The sequence below is a fragment of the Anticarsia gemmatalis genome, chromosome 14, assembly GCF_050436995.1.
Source record: "Anticarsia gemmatalis isolate Benzon Research Colony breed Stoneville strain chromosome 14, ilAntGemm2 primary, whole genome shotgun sequence".
Lineage (NCBI taxonomy): Eukaryota > Metazoa > Arthropoda > Insecta > Lepidoptera > Erebidae > Anticarsia > Anticarsia gemmatalis.
The window spans coordinates 3,953,665-3,980,240 of NC_134758.1; the positions used below are offsets into that span (position 1 = coordinate 3,953,665).

The 26,576-nt window shown below is 34.8% G+C and overlaps 1 protein-coding gene across 1 annotated transcript; it reads right to left on the reverse strand.

The window, feature by feature from the left end:
- Positions 1 to 26,516, reverse strand: axo (axotactin). Its single transcript, XM_076122882.1, has 29 exons — positions 26,290 to 26,516; positions 24,511 to 24,645; positions 22,534 to 22,756; positions 22,119 to 22,255; positions 20,837 to 20,988; positions 20,243 to 20,306; positions 18,394 to 18,678; positions 15,367 to 15,473; positions 13,368 to 13,979; positions 12,508 to 12,688; positions 11,315 to 11,581; positions 10,199 to 10,401; positions 9,611 to 9,822; positions 8,995 to 9,209; positions 8,464 to 8,637; positions 7,617 to 7,842; positions 6,958 to 7,205; positions 6,210 to 6,638; positions 5,557 to 5,760; positions 4,815 to 5,032; positions 4,482 to 4,561; positions 4,207 to 4,319; positions 3,658 to 3,861; positions 3,023 to 3,219; positions 2,506 to 2,658; positions 2,122 to 2,238; positions 1,702 to 1,834; positions 1,179 to 1,351; positions 1 to 155 (listed from the first exon to the last, which is right to left on the reverse strand). The coding sequence occupies exons 2-29, from the start codon at positions 24,620 to 24,622 to the stop codon at positions 21 to 23; spliced, it is 5,574 nt and encodes a 1,857-aa protein (XP_075978997.1). The 5' UTR covers positions 24,623 to 24,645; positions 26,290 to 26,516; the 3' UTR covers positions 1 to 20.
- Positions 26,517 to 26,576: the final 60 nt, after the last annotated feature.

Consider the following 26,576-nt stretch of genomic DNA (forward strand, 5'->3'; position numbering starts at 1 on the left):
CGAAAACATTTATTTGGTAACTAAGCGGTTGATGTGAGTAATTCATTGGATCCATCTTCATCAATCTTGTAGGGTAGCTGCGTTGTCATAGCCGTCAATGTAGGAGGCCCCTTAGGATCCTGGCGAACAATCTCGGGAGCATCTTCGGGAGAATTCTGGAGGCAAAGAAAAAAATTAAAAGGTAAGTTAATACAACAACATTTCTTACTACGTTATGACTACATTATCCGGAGAGTAAGGTGCTTACTTGCTGAGGTTAAAATTGATTCTAGGTGGAATCAGTTAACATACCTACTTTTTAAATAAGTATTTGAAAAGCTTATTATCGTGGAACTTTAAGCTAATCTAAAAGCAATTAAAACTCGATAACACGTAGGTAATTGTTAACCCGGGAATCATACGCTAAACCATTACCGTCATCAACACTCGGGAACTGCGTAGGTACTGCTCAGACTTATGGTAATACAAACTCGATAACACGTAACTGTAACGGTTATTGCACGCGTTTTACGCGCGAGTGATGACACGCGCAAAGTCTTCATCTGGACAGGCTCTTAGAGCCTGTCCAGATGAAGCGTTTTACCTCAAGAACGCGCGAGTGTCTACGCGCGAGTGGACTCGCGCGTAGACACTCGCGCGTTCTTGAGGTACTAGAGCTACATATATCCCGTCCAGAAGACTTTGCGCGTGTCATCACTCGCGCGTAAAACGCGTGCAATAACTGCGACTCTCGACTCGCGCGTCGTACGCGCGAGCGGCGCGCGAGTCGAGATACTCGGGCGCCATTGCTGCGTCCAGTATTACGCGCGAGTGCGTGGCGTATGGACGTATTTAGTTGCGATGATGGAGCGTGACAACTTCAATACCGAACTGTTTATTGATGAAATTGAAAAAAGAGTAGCCTTATGGGATATAAACTCAACAGAATATTCCAATAGAACAACAAAACGTAAGCCCCTCCCAGAGTAGAACGCGCGTAAAACGCGGTATCTGGACGCAGTGTAAAATTGATACGCGCGAGTCCACTCGCGCGTAAAACGCTTCATCTGGACAGGCTCTTAACCCGGGAATCAAACGCTGGACGATTACCTTCGTCCACTCTCGGGAACTGCTCAGACTTGTGATAATATTTTCTTAACTTTTACAAAAAATATTATTAAATAGTTCAAAAAACAAACCGTTTCTTCATCCGAGGATGTGGTTACTTCATCCGTGTCTTGATCGTGATTCTCCTCTCGTTCGTCTTCTCCGTCAGCGTCATTGTCTTGTTCTGCTTCGGAGTCCTCTTCGCACTCGGACATCTCGTCTTTTTCCTCTAAAGTTTCCCATACTCTTTCTTTTTCTACCATATCTGTGTGCAGAATCGTAAACAAAAAATGAAACTTATCTGTTTAAAGTGGTAGCAATAGAATAGGATGCCAGAAAAAATCCTATTGGTGAATTGATTTTTTTTATCATCACGTCAAGTACAATAGTTTTTGGCTTTTGATACGAAGTAACAAGTGTTATCTATGTCGATTTACCACTATATTAAAGGATAGGGTGTCAATTTCTAAATAATTATTTAGATTAGCCTCTGTCCAACCTATTCGGAATTACCATTTTAAAAGCAAAACTCAAAGTAGGTACAATATTCTCGTACAAACTTGCACGTGGTCTACCAATGGAATTTAATTTTGTAGGTACTAAATAATGTCAAACCTCTAAATCTCAAGGAGCCCTTTCTACTCGGAGTTCCTTCAGCTGGTATCTCTACTATAACGACTGGCATCGCGTCGATAGTTACACCGTTCACTTTGTCAGCAGTCGCGCTAGGATCCTCTGGAGTCGTTAACTGTTGGATGCAGTATGTTAATCATTTATTGAGCCAAGAACATAAACAAAAAGTATTAACCAAAAACATCTCTACTGAGCATCTGTCAGTGTTAATCCAACAGTCCAATTGTCAACGTCAATACTTGCCAACTGCACAGTTCAGTGGACACTGACTACTGATGGTAAGTTAGTAGGTAAAATAAGCCTAACAACAGATTGAAATGTGACTAGCTGAATCATTATCTAATAGTATATCTACGCGTTTTTTATCTTAAGATTATCGTTTAACTTTAGTATTATTATTACCTGTAAGAAAGAAATGGCTGGCTCTTGAAGTTTAGTCGCGTGTTCCTTGCTTCTCATGATGTTCTCGTCAGTTTGCTTTTCCAAGTTCAATTTGTAAGCTTTGTGTGTTCGCCACATCTTAAAAAACAAATTCAATTAAAAACTTATTCTCAATTACCTACCATATCGTACTTTTCGAAATCTTTTCTGCACCACCATCAGATACAGAGTGGGCCTTAACCAAAAGCCTCCAAAATTATTTATCTCACACAGTGCCAGAGTCAAATCACAAAGCCTTTCATTCCAAGACTTCTAATCTGGAAAAACCTGGATCAAAATTCTGGTCTCGGATTGAGAGGTTACAACCTCTGATAATATGTGCATAACTTCTTTAAAGGTACTCACATGATATCCAGTGTAGCACAATCCCAATATGAAGATAACAATGAGTGAGATAAAGAATTTGTGTGTGTTTTCTTCTTCAGTGTCAGGTTGTGTGTACAATGACTCGTATGGGTTGCGAGATGGAGGGTCTTCCACCCACGTCTTGTCTAACGTCTGAAAAAAAATTGAGAGAAGTTTCAGGTTTAGGTAAAACATCCAGCAGTGACTATAAGAAATATTTTTTCGGGTTGATAAATCTGTCGTTTTAACAACGATTTAGAGGTATGTTTTGCATCTGAATATTGAAAAGAGAATAATGTAAAAGTATGAGGGGATTTTATTATAGTTCTTTTTGAAAAGTGTTTTTTCCCAAAAAAGTTACAAAGAAAAAGGAAGGGACTGAATTTATTTGTGGTGAATAATACGCATTGGGCAATATAATATAATCTATCATAACATAAAAGTTACTGCTGCTACCACCAGTCAAAAAAGCACGCAGAAGATTAAAAAAACACAATTGCAAAATATAAATACATACAATTAGAAAGCTGCCATTCCTGGTAGCAAGTTGTGACTGTTCGGGCCAGGCTTCATCGAAGTCTGCGGAACATTGCGCTGAGCGCACTCCATGAGCGTTGACCGCGTTCACCTCCAGTAGCGAGGAGTTAGGCGGTGTGAACAACATGTACTCTTCTAATGGCTTCATCTCGTAGGAGTTAATTTCTACTAGGATGTCTGGTGGAAACAATTATTGATAAAATTACGATTATTAGAATAAAGTGTAGTTAGAACTGTTCAGTGTCGGTTTAGTGTTCTCTTTTTGTGAGAAGTCATGGCGACGTCACCATCTACGTATCCAAACAATTAAATTTTTATATTAAATCGGCTAAGATAATTATATTATTCTAATAAAATATAACTGTTTGGATACCTCGAACGCCCCGTCGATGGTCGTGTGGTAGCCCGTTGTGGTGTACAAATTTTGGGCAATTTAGAACATGATTTACAAAGATACCCTGCATTGCAATTAGAATGTAATAGTGCAAAAGTGGAAAACTCTAGCGGTTTTTGGTGCAGAGACAAATTATTTATGAGCAACTACCCTTACCCCTTCCGATGAGATTTCTAATGTGAAACTCGTATGTTTTCGTTAAAATAAATGGTTATACTCACTCGACAGACACCCATTATATCCCTTATAGATCTTGAGTCTCGGGTCCGTAGTATTAAGTCCTCCAACCTGGACTTCACTGGACCCCACATCAGACACATCCCACGCTATTTGTGTAGGCAGCTGTTCTAACGGCACGTCTATTCGATCGATTAGCAGCTGAGTTGTTTGGTTCGTTCGAGTGTAGTAGATCGTATGGCGGGCACCTGAAGAAAAAACTTTGAATAGTATCACAAGTACATTCAGCATTATATTCGAAACTTTATACACATTTTTAATTTTTGTCGTATGTTCTAGCTGGTCAGTACCGCGATTTTCTTCCAGCATCGACTTTGACAACCGGCTAGCTATGGTCAATTGTTGTATAAAATCCAGACCAGGGCCCCTAGCGGGTGCCGTAAAAGCTGCAATTTCAGCATATTTTAAATGTTTAACTCTTGTTTTTATAATGGCATCGTTTTGTAGAATAATTATGAAAGTGTGTGTTAATGTTTTTAACCGACATAAAAAAGAAATGGGCTCATTACGTTTTTTCATAACTAAATAAATACCATTTAAAAAGTTTCTGTTTTTCACTTCAGCGCCATAAGCCTCTGTCTCGCGGTTTTCTTCGAACTTCAAATAGCCATCTTGCGTGATTGCTACGAGTAAGTAATAACTGCGCCTGAAAAACAATCTGATATTAATGACTCAGCTTTTATTTGCAAAAATTACGCATCGAGCTATTAAGAGGTGCTAAATTGTTAGTAATCTCGTTACTATTGATTATTCTCTATAGAGTCTTAATGAATGGTGTTAAATTAGATAAATTAGCACTTATACTTACTTGTTTTCCGTCTGAACCAATAATAGGACTGTGTTTTTCTGCCGAAGGTCGTTGCTTGAGAATGCGAGTTTTATTTTAACCTGTTAATAAAAAGAAAAATTTTAAAATATTTTGGGCTCCTAAAGTTTTATACCTTAAGGAAGCATTAAGGCAGAAAGTCTGCCAAGAACCTGACAGCATCTCCTGCTCGAACTTGAATCCACGATGATGAAATTACAATCATCATGGCTTTGTTAAAAAAAAATCACATAATCAGCATAATTTTTACGAACGACCAATATTATTAATCTCCATCCTTTCTATATTTTAAAATCGTTTTCTAGGCAATCAAACCTTGTACACAGGACCAGTGAGTAGAAACTTCCTCTGCAGAATACTCTCTCCATTGAAGTCAGCTCCCTTTTCCTCCATGCAATACTCTCCGAAGTAACTCGTCAGTTCACAATCACAACTAGACTCTTGGTTCGTGAAGTCTTCGGTACAAACTCCTCCGTTCTTGCATGGTTCGGAATCACATTTCATGTTGCATGCTGGTAGAACACCTGTTAGGTCTGGAAGTTTTGAAATAGCTTAGACATGGATAAATTTTTATCAATCGGAATTCGGTTTTTTTGACTTAGAGATCGACCAAGTATTATTCAATCAGGTTTTTGTTTTTCTGGACAGCGGTGATACAATTGAATGCTCTATAAAATCTAATAATTAAAATTTTAACGTATAAGTATGCTAACTATGGAAGCCCAAGAAAATCTATGAGCAACCGTAAGTCAAGATGACCCATCAAGGTGTCGCTGAAAATCAGCTCTGCCTCGTTAAGCCGAGGGGTAGTATTTAGGCTAAGCGTCCTCTTTATTGACCAACGCAGCGACGCACTATTTTATAAAGGTAACAAAAGCATTTGCCGATCTGCAGCCTGTGCTATTTAGAGTATTTAGTTTACTAACCAGTCGACAACCATCTCAAACAGATCTTAGAATATTTCGCTCTCATATTCTACCAGGTTTTCATTGAAAAGTAAACAATTAAGCGCTTTTTCTTCCAGAATTTGTAAAGGTATTTAGATTTTAATACGCACCTTGATCTGTATTCTCCAGAGCCTTCCTAGACAGGTCGACCACATGGTCGGCGATTTTGAAGCCTCTAACACATCCCACATATCCTCCTTGTGGAAGTGAGGTAGCTCTAGGAGCTAAATGTAGAGAGTATGGGTCATATCCACCTAAGTTCATTTGAAAGTAATCTGTTGGAGGTGCTGGAGGGCGTTGTGGACGAATTACCTCTGAAATCAAAGGTAACAAATAAATATAAAATGTTTTTTTTTTTTTTTCCTTTTTTTTTTTTTTTTTTCTTTTTTTTTTATTTTTTTTTTTAATTTTTTTTTTGTAGGAACAGATAGTTATTCGTGTTACTAGGTATGGATAAGGATACGAATACATTTTTTTTACGGTATTTTAAATGCAATTGATAGTAATGGTTGAGTTAAGTTACAATAAAAATAGAAAAACTGTTGCAGACGATTAATAAATAATTGATTGAACGAATGAACTAGTATTTTAAGAACTCAAATTGGTGTAGACCACGTAAGGGGTTTTTAAACTTTTTATAGATACTTCAATAAACTAAAGAAAGAGCATTACTAAAGTTTCCTTATATTTTCTTTCATAATACTACTACTCTACTTCCATCTCTACAGCAGCAATAACATAATATTTTCATCATCTTACTCACCTAATTCAGGATTGATCCAAGGTTTGTTAGTATAACTAGACAACAGCTTAGCAGTCCTTTCAATCGTACTATTCTTCTCATTCACATGTAACGTAGTACTATTATCTGTTCTTATAATAGCTATTTGAACACTTTCTCCTTTGTTGATTTTCTCATAAGTCACATTCATTTGTATGATTTCATCTTCATCATTGAACAGATAGATGATCTTAGTTCCATTATGTATGAACAAATGTATGAAATTATTGAGGTTGTCGTTAGCATATAGAACTAAAGCATTGTCGTCGTATGTCCTAAGGTTCATGAGAACATTTTCTGTCATCATTTTCTTTAAGCGATGTTTTTCTGCGTCTGTCGCGTTGTCTACTAGGTAGTTCTTTTTTAGGTACGATTCTTTGGTTTGGAATGTTAACGCTTTTTCGTTTATATCTGTAAAGAAAGTTTGTTTAATTTGAAGAACGAAAAGCAACGGTTAACTCGACGTAATTTCTGCTCTTGTCAAAGGTGCCTTAAATAACACAGCAAACTTGTTGAACAGAATGCTCGGCGATGAACGTCGCGCAGGTGTGTCGTTACACTTAGACTAATTGATATTGAAGCATCTTAGTATCGTAATATTTTAGACCAATAAGAAATTTCTAGGAACTCTAAGATTGGGCAAATACATCACTTAAACTGGTATTGTCCCAAAATGTGTACATTACTTTCTTATTTTATAATTTTAGTAGAACCAACAGTATTTACTTACTTTCTTCACAATGTGCTCCTAAATGCGCCCAAGGATTCTTACAAATACATTCGTAACTAGACCAGAGTTCTTTACAAATGGCTTTGTTCTGGCAAGGATTAGGCACGCACGACGGCTTGCAGTCTTTGATGATCTCAGACAAATGTACCGACATGTAACTGTATATGTCTAAGATCTCGCCGTTCACTACTAGACCTCTGAAGCAACCGATTAGACCTTGGTTGACAGCGGATTTTTTTAGATGTTCACTGAAAGAAGAATGATAAGGTGTGAGGTTGCTCAAGGCTAAACCGTGCTTAGTAGTGGTAATGTCATAATATTACAACTAACTGGTAAAGAACTAAAAGGTGTTTTCGTTATAACGGAAAGCTGTAGCCCTTTTTAGTTTCTTTTATTAAAGTTTATTTAAGTGACTTCTGCAATATCCGTTTGAATTTCTGTTGTAGAATTGATGAAACTTTGCAAACGTTTTTCTATAGTAGGTAAAGTTCAAGTGAAGTGTGAATTTGGAAATTCAAGGTTAAGTTAAGTTATTGTAAGTTTTAAGCCTGGGGTAACCTAATGTTAAACGGAATTATGGTTATTCGCTTTCAGCTTTAAAATTTAGGCCAAAATCAAACTTTCATAAATAAATAGATTCAGTAATTGGTTATACTTACGCCGTAGCCCCTCCAATAAACATAGAGCCTTCAAAAGGTCCGAACTCCTCAGACAACAGCAGGTTCAGCATCTGATACTCAGTGTTCAGCATGAACCTTACATGATAGAAGTTGTAATCAATCCATATCTTGTGCCATTCACCTCCGTTGAGTTTACGCTTTGAATTGATCACTAGTTTCCTTGTGGTACCAGTGTTTAGGGTGAAGTTGAAGGTTAGCTCGTGTTCTGTTGAAGATATTTTATTGAAAATGATTTACAAAACTATAGTTAGGTTTCTTAAAATATATGCTATTGACTAGTAGCAGTACATTAACAATTACTTGAAGAAAATAGCTTTTGAGAAATACGCTAGGGGCACCGATATCATTTATGTTATTCTAACATTAGATAGTGGTATAAAATCGTCGTCATTTATTTTATAATTGATAAAGAGTGTACAATAGATTCTATTGTACATTTTTCTTTTCTATAACTTATATGTTCAATCGAGTCTACTGTATTGTATAATAATACCGATTGTAACAGTTGTAATAATAATAATATGTGTTGTATCATTACACGTAATGAGCGGTCTTCTATTGTTAAAACTAAACCTGGATAGGCAAACACCTGTTACAGTTTCAAACGAGCAATTTATTTGTAAATAAACTATGAATAAAACATTTTTAAACTGTCGCGAACACATGACATAATATTATAATGCAACGGGTCTTAAACGTGATTGAAAATTAAATGTCGGGTAAACAAATAAGGCATCCTAAACTTTAATTTTCAATCGCGTTTAAGACCCGTTGCATTACAATATTATGAATAAAACAATTAAAAGGCTACGATTAATTTACTTACCACTGGTCAAAGCAACCATGAACGATGGGTAGTTGGGTCGAATGGGTGGTTGGAACAACAATATGGCGCTGGTGCCAGTTGTTCTGAAACTGAAGGCAATGTCCCCTTTCCTCCAGCCTGGCACTTCGATATATGATTGTGATGTTGTGAATGTCACTACGTAACGTTGGGTGTCTGAAATGCAATAAGTTTGTAAACAAATATTACCCATTACTGTTCCACTGTGGGCAAGCATCTTCGTCCGGGATAAAGTAGGGGCGACGTTTTGAGTCAATTAAGCTGGATGAAAACGGATGGGACTTTGTATCCCTTCAAGAATTGTCCTAAAGATCTTTTCAGTTTGCAAGGTTTCATCACGTGGTTTTCCCTCACCGTTAGAGCCATTGATAATTATTTTATATAAGTACACACTCTACTTTGAAATCCTACGGGTGTTATGCATTTGGGTCGAACCTTCAACCACTTGTGTGAAAAGTGATCGCATGAACCACACCGCCATCCTTCTTTGTTAGTGTTAATAAATTATCTTACTAGTTTCAACACATTCTAGTGGTCCAAGAGTGATTCTCCCTTGGGCGTCTTCTGGCAGGTCCTTCTGCTGTAGAAAGAACATATCAGTGATGCCAAGACTAGGCGTCTCTTCGAAGATTCCTTCGTCGGAATGCCACTTGTCTTCATTAGAGTCACAGTTGCAGGATTTGGATGCGTTCACGCATGTAGCTGTGACTCCGCAAGGACAGTAGCCTCTGGGAACAAATATTTATGTGGATATTTTGAAAGATTCGAATACTTATTACGTGATAGCGTTTTTGTTATTGAACAGAGCACCAATTTCTTTAGTAGGAATGATTTTTAAATAAGAGATTTTCTTGTCAGTTACATTTAATGCATTTAATAATCACCAAATTTGGTGTGAACGTATTAAGAAATTGTTAAGATTGACAACAATTTTAGTTTTAACGCCTGATTTTACCTTATAGTCGACAACCTGCAACTTGTGTCTGTCTTATTTATTTAGTTTGCATGATTATAAATGTGACCCCATCCAACATTTTTTCGACTTCAATGCTTAATACAAATACGATAGGTACCATTTTACTTTACTATACAAATCAGAAAGAATACTTACAAAAACGTTTAATCTCACCTTTTAACATTTCCCAAGAAATCGACAGTATTGTTAGACGAGGATATGAACCACGTAGCGCTGTGTAACTCCAAAGGCGCTTTCATACAATCATACTTGATATACTGGCGACAGAACAACGAGTGAGATATGAGCTCTTGTAGCATTTCTGCTGTGAACTCGCGGTACTTGATGTTGAAGCTGAAGTCTTGGCCTGATGCTGAACGAACATCCTGGGAAAAAAATACTTTACATTATGGGCTGTTGTAAATCATAGAGTACAGATAGATTTAGATACAATAGGTATTGTTTGGGATAAATAAAATTCAAATTTAGTTTCTACAGCGATCATGGATGTCGTAATACCTTTGTTTATATTTCAATAATATTTGAATTAGTTGATTTTATATGTTGATCTACAATCAGATTAATACAAAAAGTCACGAGATTTAGTGCATCAAAAAATTTAGGGCATTATTTGATTTTATCAGCTAGGTAATTTATCTGCTAGCCGTACATACTTTAAAACATCGTGGATAGTTTGTCAACCTGGTCTAGCTACTATTCTATCACGTAATTAACAAAAAAATGTATTAGTTATGTACTTACAACTTGACTAGGTAAATTATGTTCAACAACAGTAGTAGAAGAATCCGTGTCTATCTGAAACTCGCATTTCACGTGCGCCGGCGGAAACTTGCCGTTACCATCAATGTCTATGAGATACACGTCATTTCGAGTGTACCCGAGTAATGCAAGCTCTTCACAAGTCTTACGAAATGTCGCGAAGTGGCAATTCTCGCCGATATAACCTGAAATATAATAGTTACTACATATTGTACAACAACGTCTTATGACGTTTCTGTTTGTGTATTCGTAGATCAAAAATTGCTGAACAGATTTTCACTCGGTTTTCAAAAATAATAGATGGGGTAGGTTTTGTGTATAAGAGGTAGGATTTATGGGGAAGGTTTTGTGTATAAGAATGTTATTGGTTGTATTTCACAGTAAGAACAAATTTAATTAAATATTTACATTAATAACATAATTTACTTGTATTTTCGTTTCGTTTGGTTGTTGAAAATAGCCCAAAAACGATTCGAAATTGCATAATATAACATCAGATTAAAAATGATACTTATTTTTTCACAATTGTGTCTAAGATTTCAATGATAATTATCTTAGATGTAATGAAGTATTCAATTCGTCCTCTAAGTCAGACAGAAAATAAATTGTACTTGTTATAGAAGGTGCCGTATTACATTCGAGGTGAAGCGAATGTCAGACCTAGGTGCAAATAAAATTTCATAGTTTAATGATTTAACCTTTTATATATTTTTTACCTAAACACCTTCAGCGATAAAGTGTTTCGAGAAACACTGACATAAAATTAATAGTTTATAGTATTAGACTCTCGTATAAAATTAATATTTCTATATATAGTATTAGTCCTTTTAACCCATATTGTACCCATATGTATTGCATATTAAAATATATTTCGCGCATTTTTGCTCTCCGGGCTAGATACTATTACGAATGCATCAACAATTTTAAAACCTATTTATTAGTATTTTATATATTTACATGACATGGGAATTGAACCTCAGTCCTCGTTATGGCGACTTGTAAATGGTAAATATTACCGTTTCGCTCCATAGGAGCACTTAAAAGCATATTTTAATAAAAATAAAATACCATTGAATATATTTAATAAAATAAACTTACCAGTATTATCACAATTACAAATAACTCGATCCTCTCTTACCGAACATATTCCTCCGTGCTCACAAGTATTCGGCCTCGTACAAGGATCTACATATCGACAGTCGTCTATCGCCACTTCGCCAACCACTCTCTCGGTCATTATTACATATCGAGGCTCTATCAGCAAACCATTTATTTTTATGTTCCTCATACAACCAATTAGACCTAAGTTGGCTGATTTTAACCCACTACCTATTACAATCTTGTCTTGCAACTCGAAATCCAAACCTGGGGAAATTGGCAATTAGTACGAATGTTAAAGAGAAACTGCTCTGGATTCATTTAAAACTTTCTTTGATTGGATTGTAAAATTAAGCGGTGTTCGGGGTTGTGGTCGTTAGATACGCCATTAGATTGTTGTAACCTTTATTGAAGTAAGTTCTTATGTATACGTTTTGCTGTTGTTTGTATTAAAGAAAATTAAAAATTGGTGTCTGAATTATACCATTCACAGAAAAATATATTTCAAATATATTTAATGTACTAAATGATGATTTGGTTTAGGTTTGCCAAGTAATAATGTGATATTAAGTATTTTCTGAATTATAGTTTGAGTTAACAAGCTGGCTACGGAGTAAACATTTTAATTTCTTATAATTCTCATAATTCATGATACAGTGAAATGTAATAAATAAACACTAATCAAACTGGACCAATTAATATAGCTGTTAAATAAGAAGCTATTAAAACTAGATGTCACTTTCTTTTACAATTTCACAGAGATAACAAGTATTGAACAAAATGGAAATCTACAATCTACATCTGTACCGCAATTCTTTACCACTATCCGGCTAGCCATCGAAAAACTTTGTATAACAATCGGTTCAGCACCTCTAGCGTGCATCATAGTAACTATTTTGGCAGTGCATTTTAAATGTCAAACTCTCGATACTCGATGGTTTCAATTGTAGAGAATCTTGCTACTGTAGCGCGATTGGCTACAATTGGAATTTTGACATTAAGAATGTATTGCCAAAATATTTCCTACGACACCGCTGATCAGATTTTCATACAATATTTCTCGATGACAGGTCGGTTGTCGGTTGTCGGTAGTCGACAGTAGTAGAGAATCGGGCTTCTGGAATCCTCTTTAAAAATAAACACAAATACGTATTGAACTAAAATTAAACAAAATATTAAAAAAACATGCTTACCAAACATTTGCACATGTTTATTATGATGGTCCACTGTCAGTTTGATTCGTCCCTTCCTGTAATCCAGTTCCACGTTGTGCCAATCATTGCTCACGTTGAACTTCACAGATTTTAGTACAGACACGTTCTTACCCACGTCTGATACTAATTCGAATCTTATTTCTTCTTTTACCATTCTTACCTGGATATCGAGAAAATAAGGTCATAATAGACTGTAAAAACACTGGTTTTGGAAAATGCTTTTTAAATGAGTGGCGATCGAATTATTATGGTGTCGAATCAATACGCCAGGAATTGTTTAAAATTTATTTTAAAGTTAATATAGAGACGGTTCAATAGAAGTTGAAGTAATTAATTAGTGATATAACCACTTATCAAAAGTTAGCCTATCTGTAAAACCATTATCTTAGTCTTTTTTTCGCAAAAAGCAAAACTCCTGTAGAATTTATTTTGGCCAACTCTCCGTTTGCTGCAATGCTACTGACATTAACATCTAAAGCAACATTTGCATTTATTCTCAATTAATTCTTATTTTGTTTTCTCGTGTATTGTAAATTGTAAGTAATTAAACGAGTTACGTAACGTGTTACGCGGATTTCGATACTTTTGATCTTGTTTTAATTTGTACGTGATTTTACATTCTTAACAACTGTTCCGTAAATATGTAATGTAATCGTAAACATGATAAAACAATATGCTTTATTTTTTTAATAATTGTATCGTGAAATGTATGTGGACCTGCCATGGATGAGACAAGCGTAGGACCGTAAACAATGGCGTACTGAAGGGGAGGTATATACTAAAACAGTAGGTAGAAGTGGGTTGAATAGATAGATACGTAAATAATATGGTATACTTACTTCCCAGTATCCCTGTGAAGATGTCTGACTATAAGCCAATACAGCCATATTCTTACTAGTCTTGAAATCAAATATCAAATTCACACTATGACTCTGGTTCAATGGCCACCAAATATGAGACGTCGCAAAAGGATACGTAATAGGTATCACTTCAATATCAATCTCCTCAAATTCAGGATCCAACACCCCTATGTAGTGGACTTTAGGGTTATTTTGCTTCAACTCGTACAAAATAGAAACATCGTTATAATAAACGTATTTTAAGTTCCCAGCGAAATTGTTGAAAGATTTCAATCCCTTCATTTTGTGAAGATCTGGGCCTCCACATATGTAGATTTCTGGATCGATGCACACATATCTCGCGTTTCCAGGCATTTCATATATTTCCGTGATATTATCTAGATATACATGTACCGTTTGTTCTTGTAGTATTACTGTGAGGTTGTGCCATTGATTGTTGTTGACTTTCTCGCCTAAATAGTCTTCTACAGCACCATCTCCTAAGTCTATTTGTATGGCAACTTTTTCATCATGTATTGATAGTGCTATGTAGTGATGTTTGTCATCAATTTGACCGCTAGCGTAGAATAAAGCCGAGTCGTCGAAACGAGTCTGTGTAATTAATTTGAATTTAGTGGAAGGTTAACTATAATATTAGGGAACACTAAATATGGTTTTATATTATTAAATGAAGGATAACCTGATTTTAGTCTGATTAAAGAAAAATATTGCTGTCGCCTTGAAGTGTTATGTAAATCATGGATTGTTTTGGTCATAAAATATTGCCCTGTCATCAATGTCTTAACTAAACATATTTTAAAGCCTAACATTTACAACATTTTATATCCTGATATAAATACAAAAACACAATTTTTTTATATATTATGGTGATAAAAATAAGCATTTTTAATACACGTTTATCTTCCACTATAAATTGTCTGCTATCATCTAATGTATGCAAATGGGTTTTAAGTGTTCTGATCTTTTATTTATAAGTGGCAAATTGATAATGAGTGGCAATGTCTTTAATACGGTAGCAAGTTTTAGTGACCTGACAAAGATTGTCACTAGCAGCTAATATTTGAAGGACGAAATGACTTTGCACTTTAGAAATAGAAAATCTCATGAGCCCTATATTGGCACAGAATACTTTTTATAACGAGAAGTAGTTGTAAAAAAAAATAATTTGAAGATTATTTAAATTTATCATAAATTCAGCTTTTTTCTGGCTAAATTTCGTAACACAAAAAATTTTATATTCCAAAATTCTAATATTTTTGAATATTTTGACTACTTATGAAGCCAAAATAATATTTCAAATTAAACCAGTTACTCAACAAGTAATTAATTTTAATATTTAACACCTTTAATATTGGATCTGATTGTATCATTGTTATTTACATCCGTAATTCGGAGATAACAGTAAATAATGTCCATTAAAACATTTTGCAATGGTGATTGTGGCTTCTGACGTCACTTTGATATAAAATTGTCCAATCGTCCAAGTGAAAGTTCGAGCCAATTGATTATAATAAAATCGTGATTATTATTGACCATTTACGTTTTGCTATGAATAAGATTTGTTGAATTTTAATTGGATTTAACTTATATGGTATAATGTGTGATTAAAGCTTTATAGGTATTATACCTGAGGATAAAGTGCTTTTTCAAATAGGTTAGGTGTTGAATAACAATCTGATACATTAATGTTAAGTCGTTTGCATCACATGTGAGAGAAGTTTTAACATTGTAACCATTTTACCCACTCCGGGTAAACTCATTTGTTAGCAAGGCCTTCTTTAAGGCATGAAGTTTCTCAAAAATTAAAATTGTATCGATGGTGTCATAATAATTTTACATAATTTTTGCAGGAAATTATGTATTTGTACTTACTCAAGTTACTCTTCTCAAATGGTAGCTACCAGTATAAACACGTATTACCTTTTTTTATATAAATCGCTAACAATATTAAATTAAAGTAAGTGAGTAGTAAGATTACCTTGAAATGCATGCTGACCCGCGTGTTGGTCGAGTGCACTCGATCCTTCCAGTCGTACACGCGATACGACACGTAACTCGACCCTCTCAGAGTCAATACTGTTGCCGCTGCAAATGTATCATACTTTGATATATTGTAGCATTGTGGTTTTTGAATGTGTAGAAGAAACTATTGTCTTGATTGACGTCAAAGACTATTTACCCGAATGAAATTGATACTTAACTGATACTGGTACTAAGTTTACTGATTGTTGGGATCACAGAAATCACGTTTTCTATGGTTGGGATGATAATTCGATTACAGTTTGAATGCATTTATATTAGAGGGGAAATAATGATTTAATTTGCGACCGTGGCTTGTGTAACCCCTGCCAAATCGTCAAGCAAACCAAAGTAAAATGTTTGTTAAACGTTGATTCCCGTGTAATGTAACTCCTAAACTTTTTCCAACACTGTATCTAACACAGCTGTAAGTCTTTTTGTATTTTATATTAATAATTATCCGAGATGCAGTATTACATTTTCAATGTTATGATAGCCGAAACGCACAGTGATGCTTCTAACAAAAAGTATGATAGAGCGATAAAGCTTTGATGTTCCCCATCATATATAAAGAGGAGTTGTTGATCAACATGGTTGAAGAGTCAGCGAGCTATGTATACCAACATTGTTCAAAAAGATAAGATAAGGTACGTGAGATCAAAAGGTGGCCCTGGCCTATTCAAGTCCAGATTATAAGTGGATAATTTAGTAAACAGTACTTTATGTAATCACAATCCAGGTATACTAAATCATAACTAGAAAATGTATCCAGACTTAGCTGTTATTCTCCGATCAGATAATTCGGATCGCCTTAAGCCAAAACCAAAATTGTTGTACCGCGAACGGCGCCAAATATCGCTACAGGCGTAAATCCTTTTACTCCAATTAATACTTTAGTATTTATATAGGTCTTGTATTATTTCGGAAGCAATCAACAGTTAGTGCTTTGGTTACAGTAATATGTTATTATGATGCATCAAGTACGTGATTATGTGTGCTATGATGTAATTATATGCAATGTTTTGGACGTTCAGAAAGTATGGGTTGCAACTTTCAAGTCAATCAGTGATTAAGATAAACATGCCAATTTAATGTTGTTCAAAAATAGGTACCAAAGAGTCGAGTGGAATAATTAGAAACGGACTTTGCACACATAAGTACAAAAATAGACATCCTTGTTAGTAAAAAGTAGTTAATATCATGTTTGTATGCGTTATAAAAACGGAGCTTTTGAGAGTGCTAAATGATCATTTTATAGCGTTTAGACATGAATAATTGTGAGTCCACTCCCAATTATATTTTTATTTGCCGAAATAATTCGATATTCACGACAGAAGAATACTTACTTACTGACTTTAAGATGAATAAGAAAAAGCTATTACGTTTGTATGTAGGTACATATATAATTCTTTGCAAATAGAAATAACACATATGAATATTTATAAAGTAGCTAACCAATTGTTAAGTAATCCGGATTAGATATTGAAGAATCAAGCGTTCTTTTGGCTTCAAATGCAAGATGAATAACTGTTAGATTTATAGACGTAAACACAAGAAGATGCATAATCTCCGCGGTCAAAGTTCAAATACAACCTAACGAGACCTAACAAACCAGTTGGACCTAGTATTTGTAAAACAGTTTATACAAACTTGTAATTAACTTCTATTTATAGAATGTGAAAGTACTATATTTGTTTTGTTCTAGTTGTGTATACGGGCAACATTTGAGCAACTGAAAATGGTACTGATATAAACTAAATGTATTATATTAGAGGTTCATAGATAAAGTAAATGATTTATTATTTCGGATGTTTTATAAAATACACGGCCATGTGCATTGTGAAGGAAAAATCTACCATTGCAGAAACCGAAAAGTGAATTCAGTTTCTACTCATTTTGATAGATAATGTAACATTTTGTATTTTTGTGTTACTGTGTTTCTAGGGACAAAAGACTACGTGTCTTTTGTCCCTATGGGCATATGAAAAGTGTAAGAGCAAGTTTAACAGGTTTAATGGTTCTTAGTAATTTAATGGTATGGAAGAGCGATGTCTCCCAATACAGGCCGTTGATGCTTAACGGGAGGCTCCAATCACTAACGATATGTACAATCCTTTAAGAACTAATAAATATTTTTTCATTTTCATTTCATTTCAGTTTAGCACCTCTTATGACTGATGACCTTTTATAATAAAAGGTATTGGCTATAAAAGATTTTGACAATCGTCGAGATGAAAAATTTTGTTTATTAAGAGGCCACATTTTGTGTCTTCGTTGACCACATTCTGTTGCCCGTATATTCTGCCTTTTAAACTCTGATCCTTTGAAAGGTTTGCGTAACTTTTCAATTATGTTTGTGTTCTTACATAAGGTAATAAACTTTGGTACGCTATAAGTGAACCAATTAACTGAAATAGTTGGACTAATTTATATACGAGGAATATCGTAAATATCGAGTTATGATATTTACGAGTATTATCAATAATCGTAACAAACTGGGCTTGGTCCCTATTGCTTTCCAATAGGTTATAAAAGGTCGAACTGTCATGATTATGCAATTGCTAACAAATTGTTATGCGCTTGTAGTAAATTCTAATACATAATTGGACTATGGCTATACACTACTATTCAGGATGTAAACGTATTATTATCACGAAAAGAACATAATAATTCCATAAAAATATTAGGTAATAGGCTCTTATTTTTTATTTTATACCGCGGAGATTAACGCGACCATGTTTTATTTACCTTGGTTTGCTTGAAATTTTAGACATGTGAGGTACTTAAAAGTTTAACGAAATAATCTGAAGATATTAAGTTCTGTATTGATACTAAGTTTTTATCTAGAAAAACTTTTTGGTATGAAAATTGCAATGTATTTGTTGTAATTGGTCAACTAACAACACGCAGTGGTCAATTTTCATCAAAAAATATGCTTTTGAAAATATTGGCTCTGACATACATACGTAACATAAATAATACTTACTGAACACATCACAAAGCTGCTCCTCATACAAAGTTCCAAAACAATCACACCTGTATCCATTATACTCATTAATACATCTACTTCCTTCAAAGCACAGGTTTTCCACTGTCCAGCATTTGTCTATACAGCCTTCTTTAACATTCTCATGTTTGGTAGCTATTAGAGGCACTATGGGCAGCAAATCTGAAGCAGCCTTGCCGGAACTTAGAACCATATCGCTGATGCAACCGACAAAAGATTCTATTATGTATTTCACACCGTGGAGCTTTTCTTCTGAGCTGAGACCTAGGGAAAATAGAAGGTTACTTTGTTTAATGTATTAATTACGAAGCATTCGTTTAGTTAGGGACTTTGCATTCCGTCGCGAACAGAGTTAAAGACTCTTAAGCGTGCAAGGTTTTATTTCGATATTTTCTTTCACTACTACCAAAAGTAGTAGCCTTTTTCTTTTTTTCGCCTGCACTACTCTACAAAGGCCGAAAACATTGTAGAGTACGTCCAAGTGAAAAGCAATTTCAAACTGAGGGTCGAGCAGTTGCAGTCTTGTCACAATGTGAATTTCAACTCATTTGTGGTGAGAGTGCCGACTGAGCATCTGTCGACCTTCATGAAGGAGGAATTTTGGCCGAGAGGTGTTGTGTTCCGGCGGTACAGAGGACGGCTACCCGACACCACGCGTCAGGCGACACCTGGATCACGTGTCACTTAGAATAAGTTATATGTATTTTGTATGTATTAGTCTATTTATAAGTTGTATTTTGTTTATTGTATTACTATGGGCCTCAGTTGCCTGAAATAAAGGAATAAATAAAAAAAAATAAAATAAAATAAAAGTGTTATCAAGAAAATCGTTTACTTGCGTCCAATATGCCAACGTTATTGAAAATCACGTTAAAGCGATAGAGCAAGAATTAGTATAAGGACAATTTCTTGGTTCTATTTATGAAATAAAAACGTGACAAAAATAAAAATAAGACAGCAGCGAAATTGCTACTTTGGAACTTGTACATTTTTTACAGATTGACGTCAAACCTCCGGCTTTATGTTTGTAGAGCACGTTTAACGTTAAAACAGTCATTGTAAGAGCTAAAAAATATTAGGTTCGAAACATACGTCAAAGATTTTATTGTTGAAGTGACTTTAAAGTGCAGAAAAAGAAACCTAATGACAATAATTTTCCGACATTACACGGAAATGTGCATCAATTATAACAATAAACCATTTCCTTCCTGCATTAACGTGCACTCACACCTTTTATGAAGTTTACGAGTGTCAAACGAGGTCATATCCCTTATGAGGTATAAGAATGATAAGTAGAAAATTATGAAGACAACGCACATTAAAATTCTTAGAATAATATTTACATTCTAAGATTTCTAGCTATTTTTATTATTGTTATTTGTAAAGGTTTGTTTAGATTAAAAAGTTCTAGATAGTCTTGAATTCTGTCTAGAACCGTCTCGGTAGCGTGTTACGATAAAAATATAACGGCATTGGCTATTAATATACCTAATGGCAAAATTAGGCGTAATAATGATGGCATTGGTAGTTATACCGGGAGTATACCTAAGTATATCACGTACACGTAAAATTATATGAAACCCTTAAGTTTAACAATAAAAAACCCAGTATTAATAGCCGTAATTTTAAAAGACTAGACTAAGTGTAGTAGTAGAAAACATGCGTAATCTTATTGCGTTAAGTTAAACATCAGTTCAACTCATGTTCTACCACTTTTAACCAACTGTTTTACCAACTTTTAACATACCATAAACTTACAAAAACTAGCATTGAACTGTTATCCAACTTTTTGTGTAATACCATATATTGTGTCAAAAAGATAACTTACCTCCGATAAGTATGACGGACGTCAAGTTATCAGTGATTCCGTAATTAGTGTCGAAACTTAGTCCCTGAAACAATGTTGCTTATATGGTTTTATCGGTGAAATGTATTATGTAAGAGTTACTCGTTGTATTTGTATGGAAATTTTGATGCAATGCAATGAGCCAACTTGGTACAGATTTTATATAGGCTGATGTTATGTACAAGAGAGGTAATTGTCGTTGATTATTGCAATTCCTGACGAGATTACCAATCTTTTGAGACTTTGCTGTTGCCGAATTTTTTGTTGGTGTAAAACGGTTACGAAATTTACATAGTTTCTATGTCATTGTGGAGTCGTACTGATAGTTTTTGAATTTTTTGATTGTATTACGAGATCCTTAGAAATTAAATTGAAACATCCCCTGTCTCTAGATCTCTAAGGTATTGAAGTTATACCATATTGCAAATGTTGGGTGGCAAATAAAGTATAGCATTTTTCTTAACCTTTCACTCAATGCGTTCAGAAGCCGTTTCGCATCTATGTATTTTATATTTCACAAGTTAATGACTAATCGAAAATGACTTGATGAACCCTAGCAAGTTAAATAATATTTACCTTCAAATAAACTTCTTCTTTAAGCTGGTCCACTTTAGCTATGAGCCTGGCTCCATGGACATCAATAGTGACTACCACACTATGCCATTGATCTCTGTTCAAAGCTCTACCCACCGTCACTGATGTTAAGTGCTTGCCGAATACGTGGACCACTGAAATAGTGAAACAATTTGTAGCACGGATTTTAATAAAAAAATATGACTGCCTCCGTGGCGCAGTGGTTTAGGTCGCCACGCCGATACCACTGCAACGGGAGGTCGTGGGTTCGATTCCCACACGGAGCAATTATTTGTGCGATCCACAAATAATTGCTTCGGGTCTGGTTGTGCTTTGTGTCCGTTGTTTGTATGTTTGTAAAAGTCCCCGCGACACAAGAGCAATTCTTAGTGCGGGAGTTGTCTTTAAAAAAAAAAAATAAAAAAATAGTTTATCTATTATTATATTAGGAGTTCATATATGGTAATTCGTTTATGTACCATCAAAATAATCACTAGAAAGAAAAAAATGCAGTACAAAGACGTTGTGAAGATACAAGAAAGAAAAGTACAAATTCAATCTGTAGTCAGGGTTTTCGTTATTTCGAACTAACAAACATAACCTTTACAAGGATAAGATTTTAAAAGCTGATGAAATCTCTTTTAGTATACACTCTAACAACGAAACTGTTGTTTTGTTTCACACAATACAGACCATCTATTACAAATACAAAAGCATACTAATCGCAAAATTCAATTCACTAACAAGAAACTCAGTGAAAACTTGTACGAATAAATTGTAAGCTAAACACATTTGAGAACACAAATGGTAAATCTCTGAGATAGACAGATCGACGGACGAGAGGCTGATAGACCGACGTTTGAATGGGAAAGTCTTGACGCGGAGGGAAAAAAGTGACGTCGATCCCGGAGGTATTCAATACATAGCCGCAAATTGTATAATACATGATGAACAATTTATGTTAGTGTAAAGTAATAAATGATTAGATGGTGATAAAAGTTGTGAGTTTATTAAAAAAATAAAGTTGATTTGTTCAGTTTTTGTGGATGGCTAGCAACTGTGTGAGCGCTTATGTTAGGGCCTTTGGTGTAATAAGGTTTTCTACTATGTAATACTACTTCTGTATCTATCTACTACTTCTGGGTTGTCATTGTTTTCTTTGCCTAGTGATATATTATTTTGTAAGATAAATGATAAGCGGGCGATACTTAATATTAAGATTGTTATTGGATTTGAAATTTTTGTTGTGACAAAAGTTAAATTAAAATAGGTGAATACTGCTTACCTTTTAATTCACCTTTTTCAACAATAACATAAAGAGCGTAGGGTTGCATTTTGAACACAGGATTCTTAACATTATGATACACTAGCAATCCGTGCGGTAGTCTTGTACGAAACTTGAATGATATTTCTCTACATAATCTGAAAAAAATGTAGTATACATTAATACCGATGCTTTAGGAAAATAATAGTTAACTATTTAATGTAAAGCACAGACATATTTATAGATGGTCTCGCTGTTCCTGAATAAGTGTCAAGGATAGCTTACAGGGAGCAATTTTAACAGTTTTTTTCATTCAATTCTCTGTCACTTTATCTATTGGGTATTATGGTTATCTGATACTTATAGTTTATAGATATGAAAGTAGTAAAATTGCTCATGTCGTAAAAACATTATAAAGCTATCGAAGAAATCTCACCTCAACTGAAACCTCTGTATAATATCCCCATCCAGCTGTATAAAAGTATTGTCTTTAGCAAACATGAAGGTCTGATGATGTCCCGACTCCGCGAATGTGAGGAACCTGTCCCTGTCACTCGGCGGTATTGGGGGGATGACTGTAGCGTAGGTTGATGTCGAAATGTTGGCTGTAGTCACCATTAATGATGCTGATGTTACTGGTAGTGATGTGGGAGGTAGCACTGCAATAAAAACATGTTTACATTTCTTAAAATGTAAAGATACATATATACGATATATCGAGGTTTCATAGACTGCATGGTATTGGTACACTATTATCGGCGGTCACTATTTACAATTGTTATAAATAGATAAATAATTCGATAGAATAAAGTCTTGAATTTGGCTCGTGGAGCTTGATTCATTATGAACATTGTCATGCGTCTGGTGATGATTGGAGTTACCCTGCCTCTTATTTGACGCTGTACTTTCACACTTAACGGTCCTGAATTACACTTAACAGTAACTGAATCTACAAAATTTGCATGCTAAAAACAAAGTATACGTTAGTGACTTTTAGACATTTGTACGAATGTAAAAATACTCAGGCATGCAGAGTCCTTTCAATTCCTTCACTGATAAAATGTGCGAGCCACAAACACGCATAAAACTTGGAAGGTCAAATCAATTTTGATCGGATTGCTTGTCGCTTTGAATACCTATTCCACCCACTATGTGCATAATAGAGGGCACGTAAGTCAAGTAATCAATTGACAGGCACTGAGGAATCACCGTTTTATGTCAGCTCCTTTAAAGGACCTACGCAATCTTTAGTGTTCTTTCCGATGTCGTGGGAAACTTAGATTTTTATAACTTTCAAAGTATCTTTATAACATTTTAAATTATTTTGCATTCGAAATTGTATTTTTGGCGCTGCAATGAAATTATACTCTCTGTTCCTTTTTACAAACTATTACTTCTAACAAACCGACTATCAAGAAAACTAAAAAAATGAATAATAATATAAGGGTCTTAACCGTGTGTGTGTTCAAATCTATGAATGTAAAATTCCAATAAATAATTGCTACCTACGTAAACGTTCACTTTAGTCATGGGTCCCTAAATCTCTTAATGAGCTTAAATAATGATTAAATAAAAGGCTCTTAACCCAATTCCTAAATTATATCATTAATTCAATCATTAGCAGTACGATTACAGTCTCAAATTCAGACCACTGGGTAAATAGTATTTTAATTCGCATGTCGAAATAATTGTGATACGGAATACTACTTTCGGTTCAAGATAATGAAATCGCGAGTTCGTAATTACTTAAGTAACGATGTTAAGTGTTAAGTATAAAATGTTTGCGACATATCCAATTATTATACAATTGATATCTTTTGTAATATACGGAAGGCAATAAACCTGAAAATTGTTCAATAAGTTTTAAAAGATGTGTGAAATATGCCCATAGTTCGTGGCGAGGCCAAGTCTTATGTCTTTTTGTTTTTAGACCAACCCGAGGCGCCTGTACGCTTAAATGTCAGTCTATGTTTAAGGCTGTCTTTATTGTTAATGCAGCAGCCAGACTAAAATTGATTTCATTTGCTGCGATTACGAAACAAATCGATATAAACATTTATAAATACCAAAAAAGCCATATTAGGTACTACTGTACCTTTTGTGTGTTTAGTGTTTTATAGACTGAAATTAACTTCCGACAAAATGATTTAGTTATTTATAAACAAGTGCATCAAAACATAGAAAATCACATGGATGGAAATGACGTCAAATAGATTAGTTACAAATTAATTCTGTCGTGAATATATTCCGTTTCCACACCAGTTTGTTATCAGACTTTCAAGCAGTACCGAACTGGTTTTTGTGCCACTTAGTAATATGATAATGTGCAAACAAGACTTAAAATTTAAACACATAAAACACAGTGGAAATACACTGGGTAAATAAAAAGTTAAAAATACGAGTGTATACCGACCTTTTTCCTCGGAAGCCAAGTCGACTGGTAAACTGCATTCAACATCAGCTGTTCCACATAAAATAAATAATACGATCATACTTATTCTTTTTCTTTGAAATGATTTTGCCATTTTGCTCTATTGGGTTCATTTATCTGCAAAGACATGTAAAAAATATCTTTACTATGGAGGCAACCTGCGATAGTACCTAGATTAAAAGAATATTACTCGTTCATTGAAGCCGTGTATGCTCTCCCCGAAAGGGAGAAAAGATTGAGTATTCTAATGCTTAAAACCTAACTAGGTATAACAAAGCTACAAAATATTTTATTCCATGAAGTTATCTTGTAAATCAGTCTTCATTACTCCACATGCAACAACGTGTGGTTTCATCTGAATACTAAGAATTTGCCTCAAATTGTGTTAGAGATACGGGTACATAGTGACTGGGGTTTCCTGGTTAACTACCTCAATTTGTAGCACTATGAATCACGATACAAAGGCATGAATCACAACAGCTAAAGTTTGTTTGTTCTGTAATCCAATATCAGCAGGTTTAGAATTAGAAACTTGACACTGGCCAGTACCACTTATTACCAAGCTAGTATTTGTAAACTTCATTTTAAATTTTAAGTGGGAATTTAATTCGAAACTAAAAATAATAGAATTTGTACTCTAAATGTATTGTGATAAAGTACATTTTCAAATTACGAGCAGCTGTGTAGGGCATTGGGCGGAAATATGGAATCAGAGTGTTAGAGTGTGGGCTGGATGAAACGATACCATTGTATCTTGAACTCCCGCGTCCCTAACGTAGTTGAGAAAATTAAGTGCAAAGGATTTATTGGTCGTAGCCTAAAAGGTCAAGTTTGGTTGGTTTTTCGTTGTCAAGCTAAATTGGCTCAAGTAACCGCGCTGTTGTCTCGAGATGCGGCTTTCGGTTGACACATCGGTTTTTGAGTTACGTTTGTCTATGACAGGTTGATTAGTCTGTGCTAGAATTTGATTTGTATGGGAATCAGAATAATCGACTTGTTTGTGAAGGAGCTCTGATTTTGCTCTTGATGTTGTGGAAATTGATGCTTGACATACGAATCTATGTCAATGAAATTCAGTAACACATAAAAGAGAAGATATAAACATTATTATTGCATTTCCAGTTTTGTAGTAGAACATTGCCTTATCATGTTTTAATTAAATTTGTAGTTGTTGTGTTACTACCTAGTTAGGCATTTCGTTATGTCAGAGGTCAACTTTACCGTGTATAAGCAAATCACTATTATTACGAGGGCATTCAGTACAATTGCCACAAGCTTTTAAGGAAATCATCATGAAATCGTAGGAAGTGTCTAAATGTTGTTCAAGATCGCGTTGAACAGCGGGAAATCCTGTAGCGAACTAGGAATTCTTGTTTACAATGTCAATGTTATCTTAGAAATGTGTAAATGTTTAATTTATTATCACATTCGTACGTGTTGCCAGGCGTTTCTGTGTCTAACACGCGTTTATCGAGTGTAAAGGTCTTAACACGTGACGTAAATCTCGAAAGACAGAACTTATCGATATAAAATCAGATTTTGTAAACAATTCCGAATGCATACATTGAAAGATAACAGGATTTAGACAGACCTTTGCTACGAAAAAAAATCGTTTAAGTAACACAAGCTGTTTGCACTTCCAGTCTCATTTTTGAACTAGAGATTCCCAATAAGTCGGGGTCCACCACATAACAATTTACGTCAATACGTGCGTAATACACTTACATTAGCATTTTAAGTACAGTAATTAAATCAACTTACACTAAATTAAGAAATCACAGCCGGAACACTATTAACAAAAACATTTGCACAAAATAAACAACACTAATAAAAAACAATCAAAACTTTTATGGCGCGTAATCCATTTTCAATTTTTAAAATCCTTGCGCCGATTGGTCGCGTTCTTTTTTTTTAGTTTTATTTTTTATTCACACTAGTGGCCAGGAGCACGTCGGTAACGCGCCCCCTTTCAACCGCGGAGTACTGACGCAAACTTTAACAGCGCGTAATAACACTAACAAATTGTCCTCGTGGGTCACAGTCGTTCC

Coding starts and splice junctions, on each gene's coding strand:
- axo (XM_076122882.1), bottom strand. CDS start 24,622: ATGGCAAAATCATTTCAAAGAAAAAGAATAAGTATGATCGTATTATTT. Junction 9,823..10,198: donor ATAATTTACCTAGTCAAGTT/GTAAGTACATAA, acceptor TTTTTTTCCCAG/GATGTTCGTTCAGCATCAGG. Junction 5,761..6,209: donor TTGGATCAATCCTGAATTAG/GTGAGTAAGATG, acceptor CTTTGATTTCAG/AGGTAATTCGTCCACAACGC.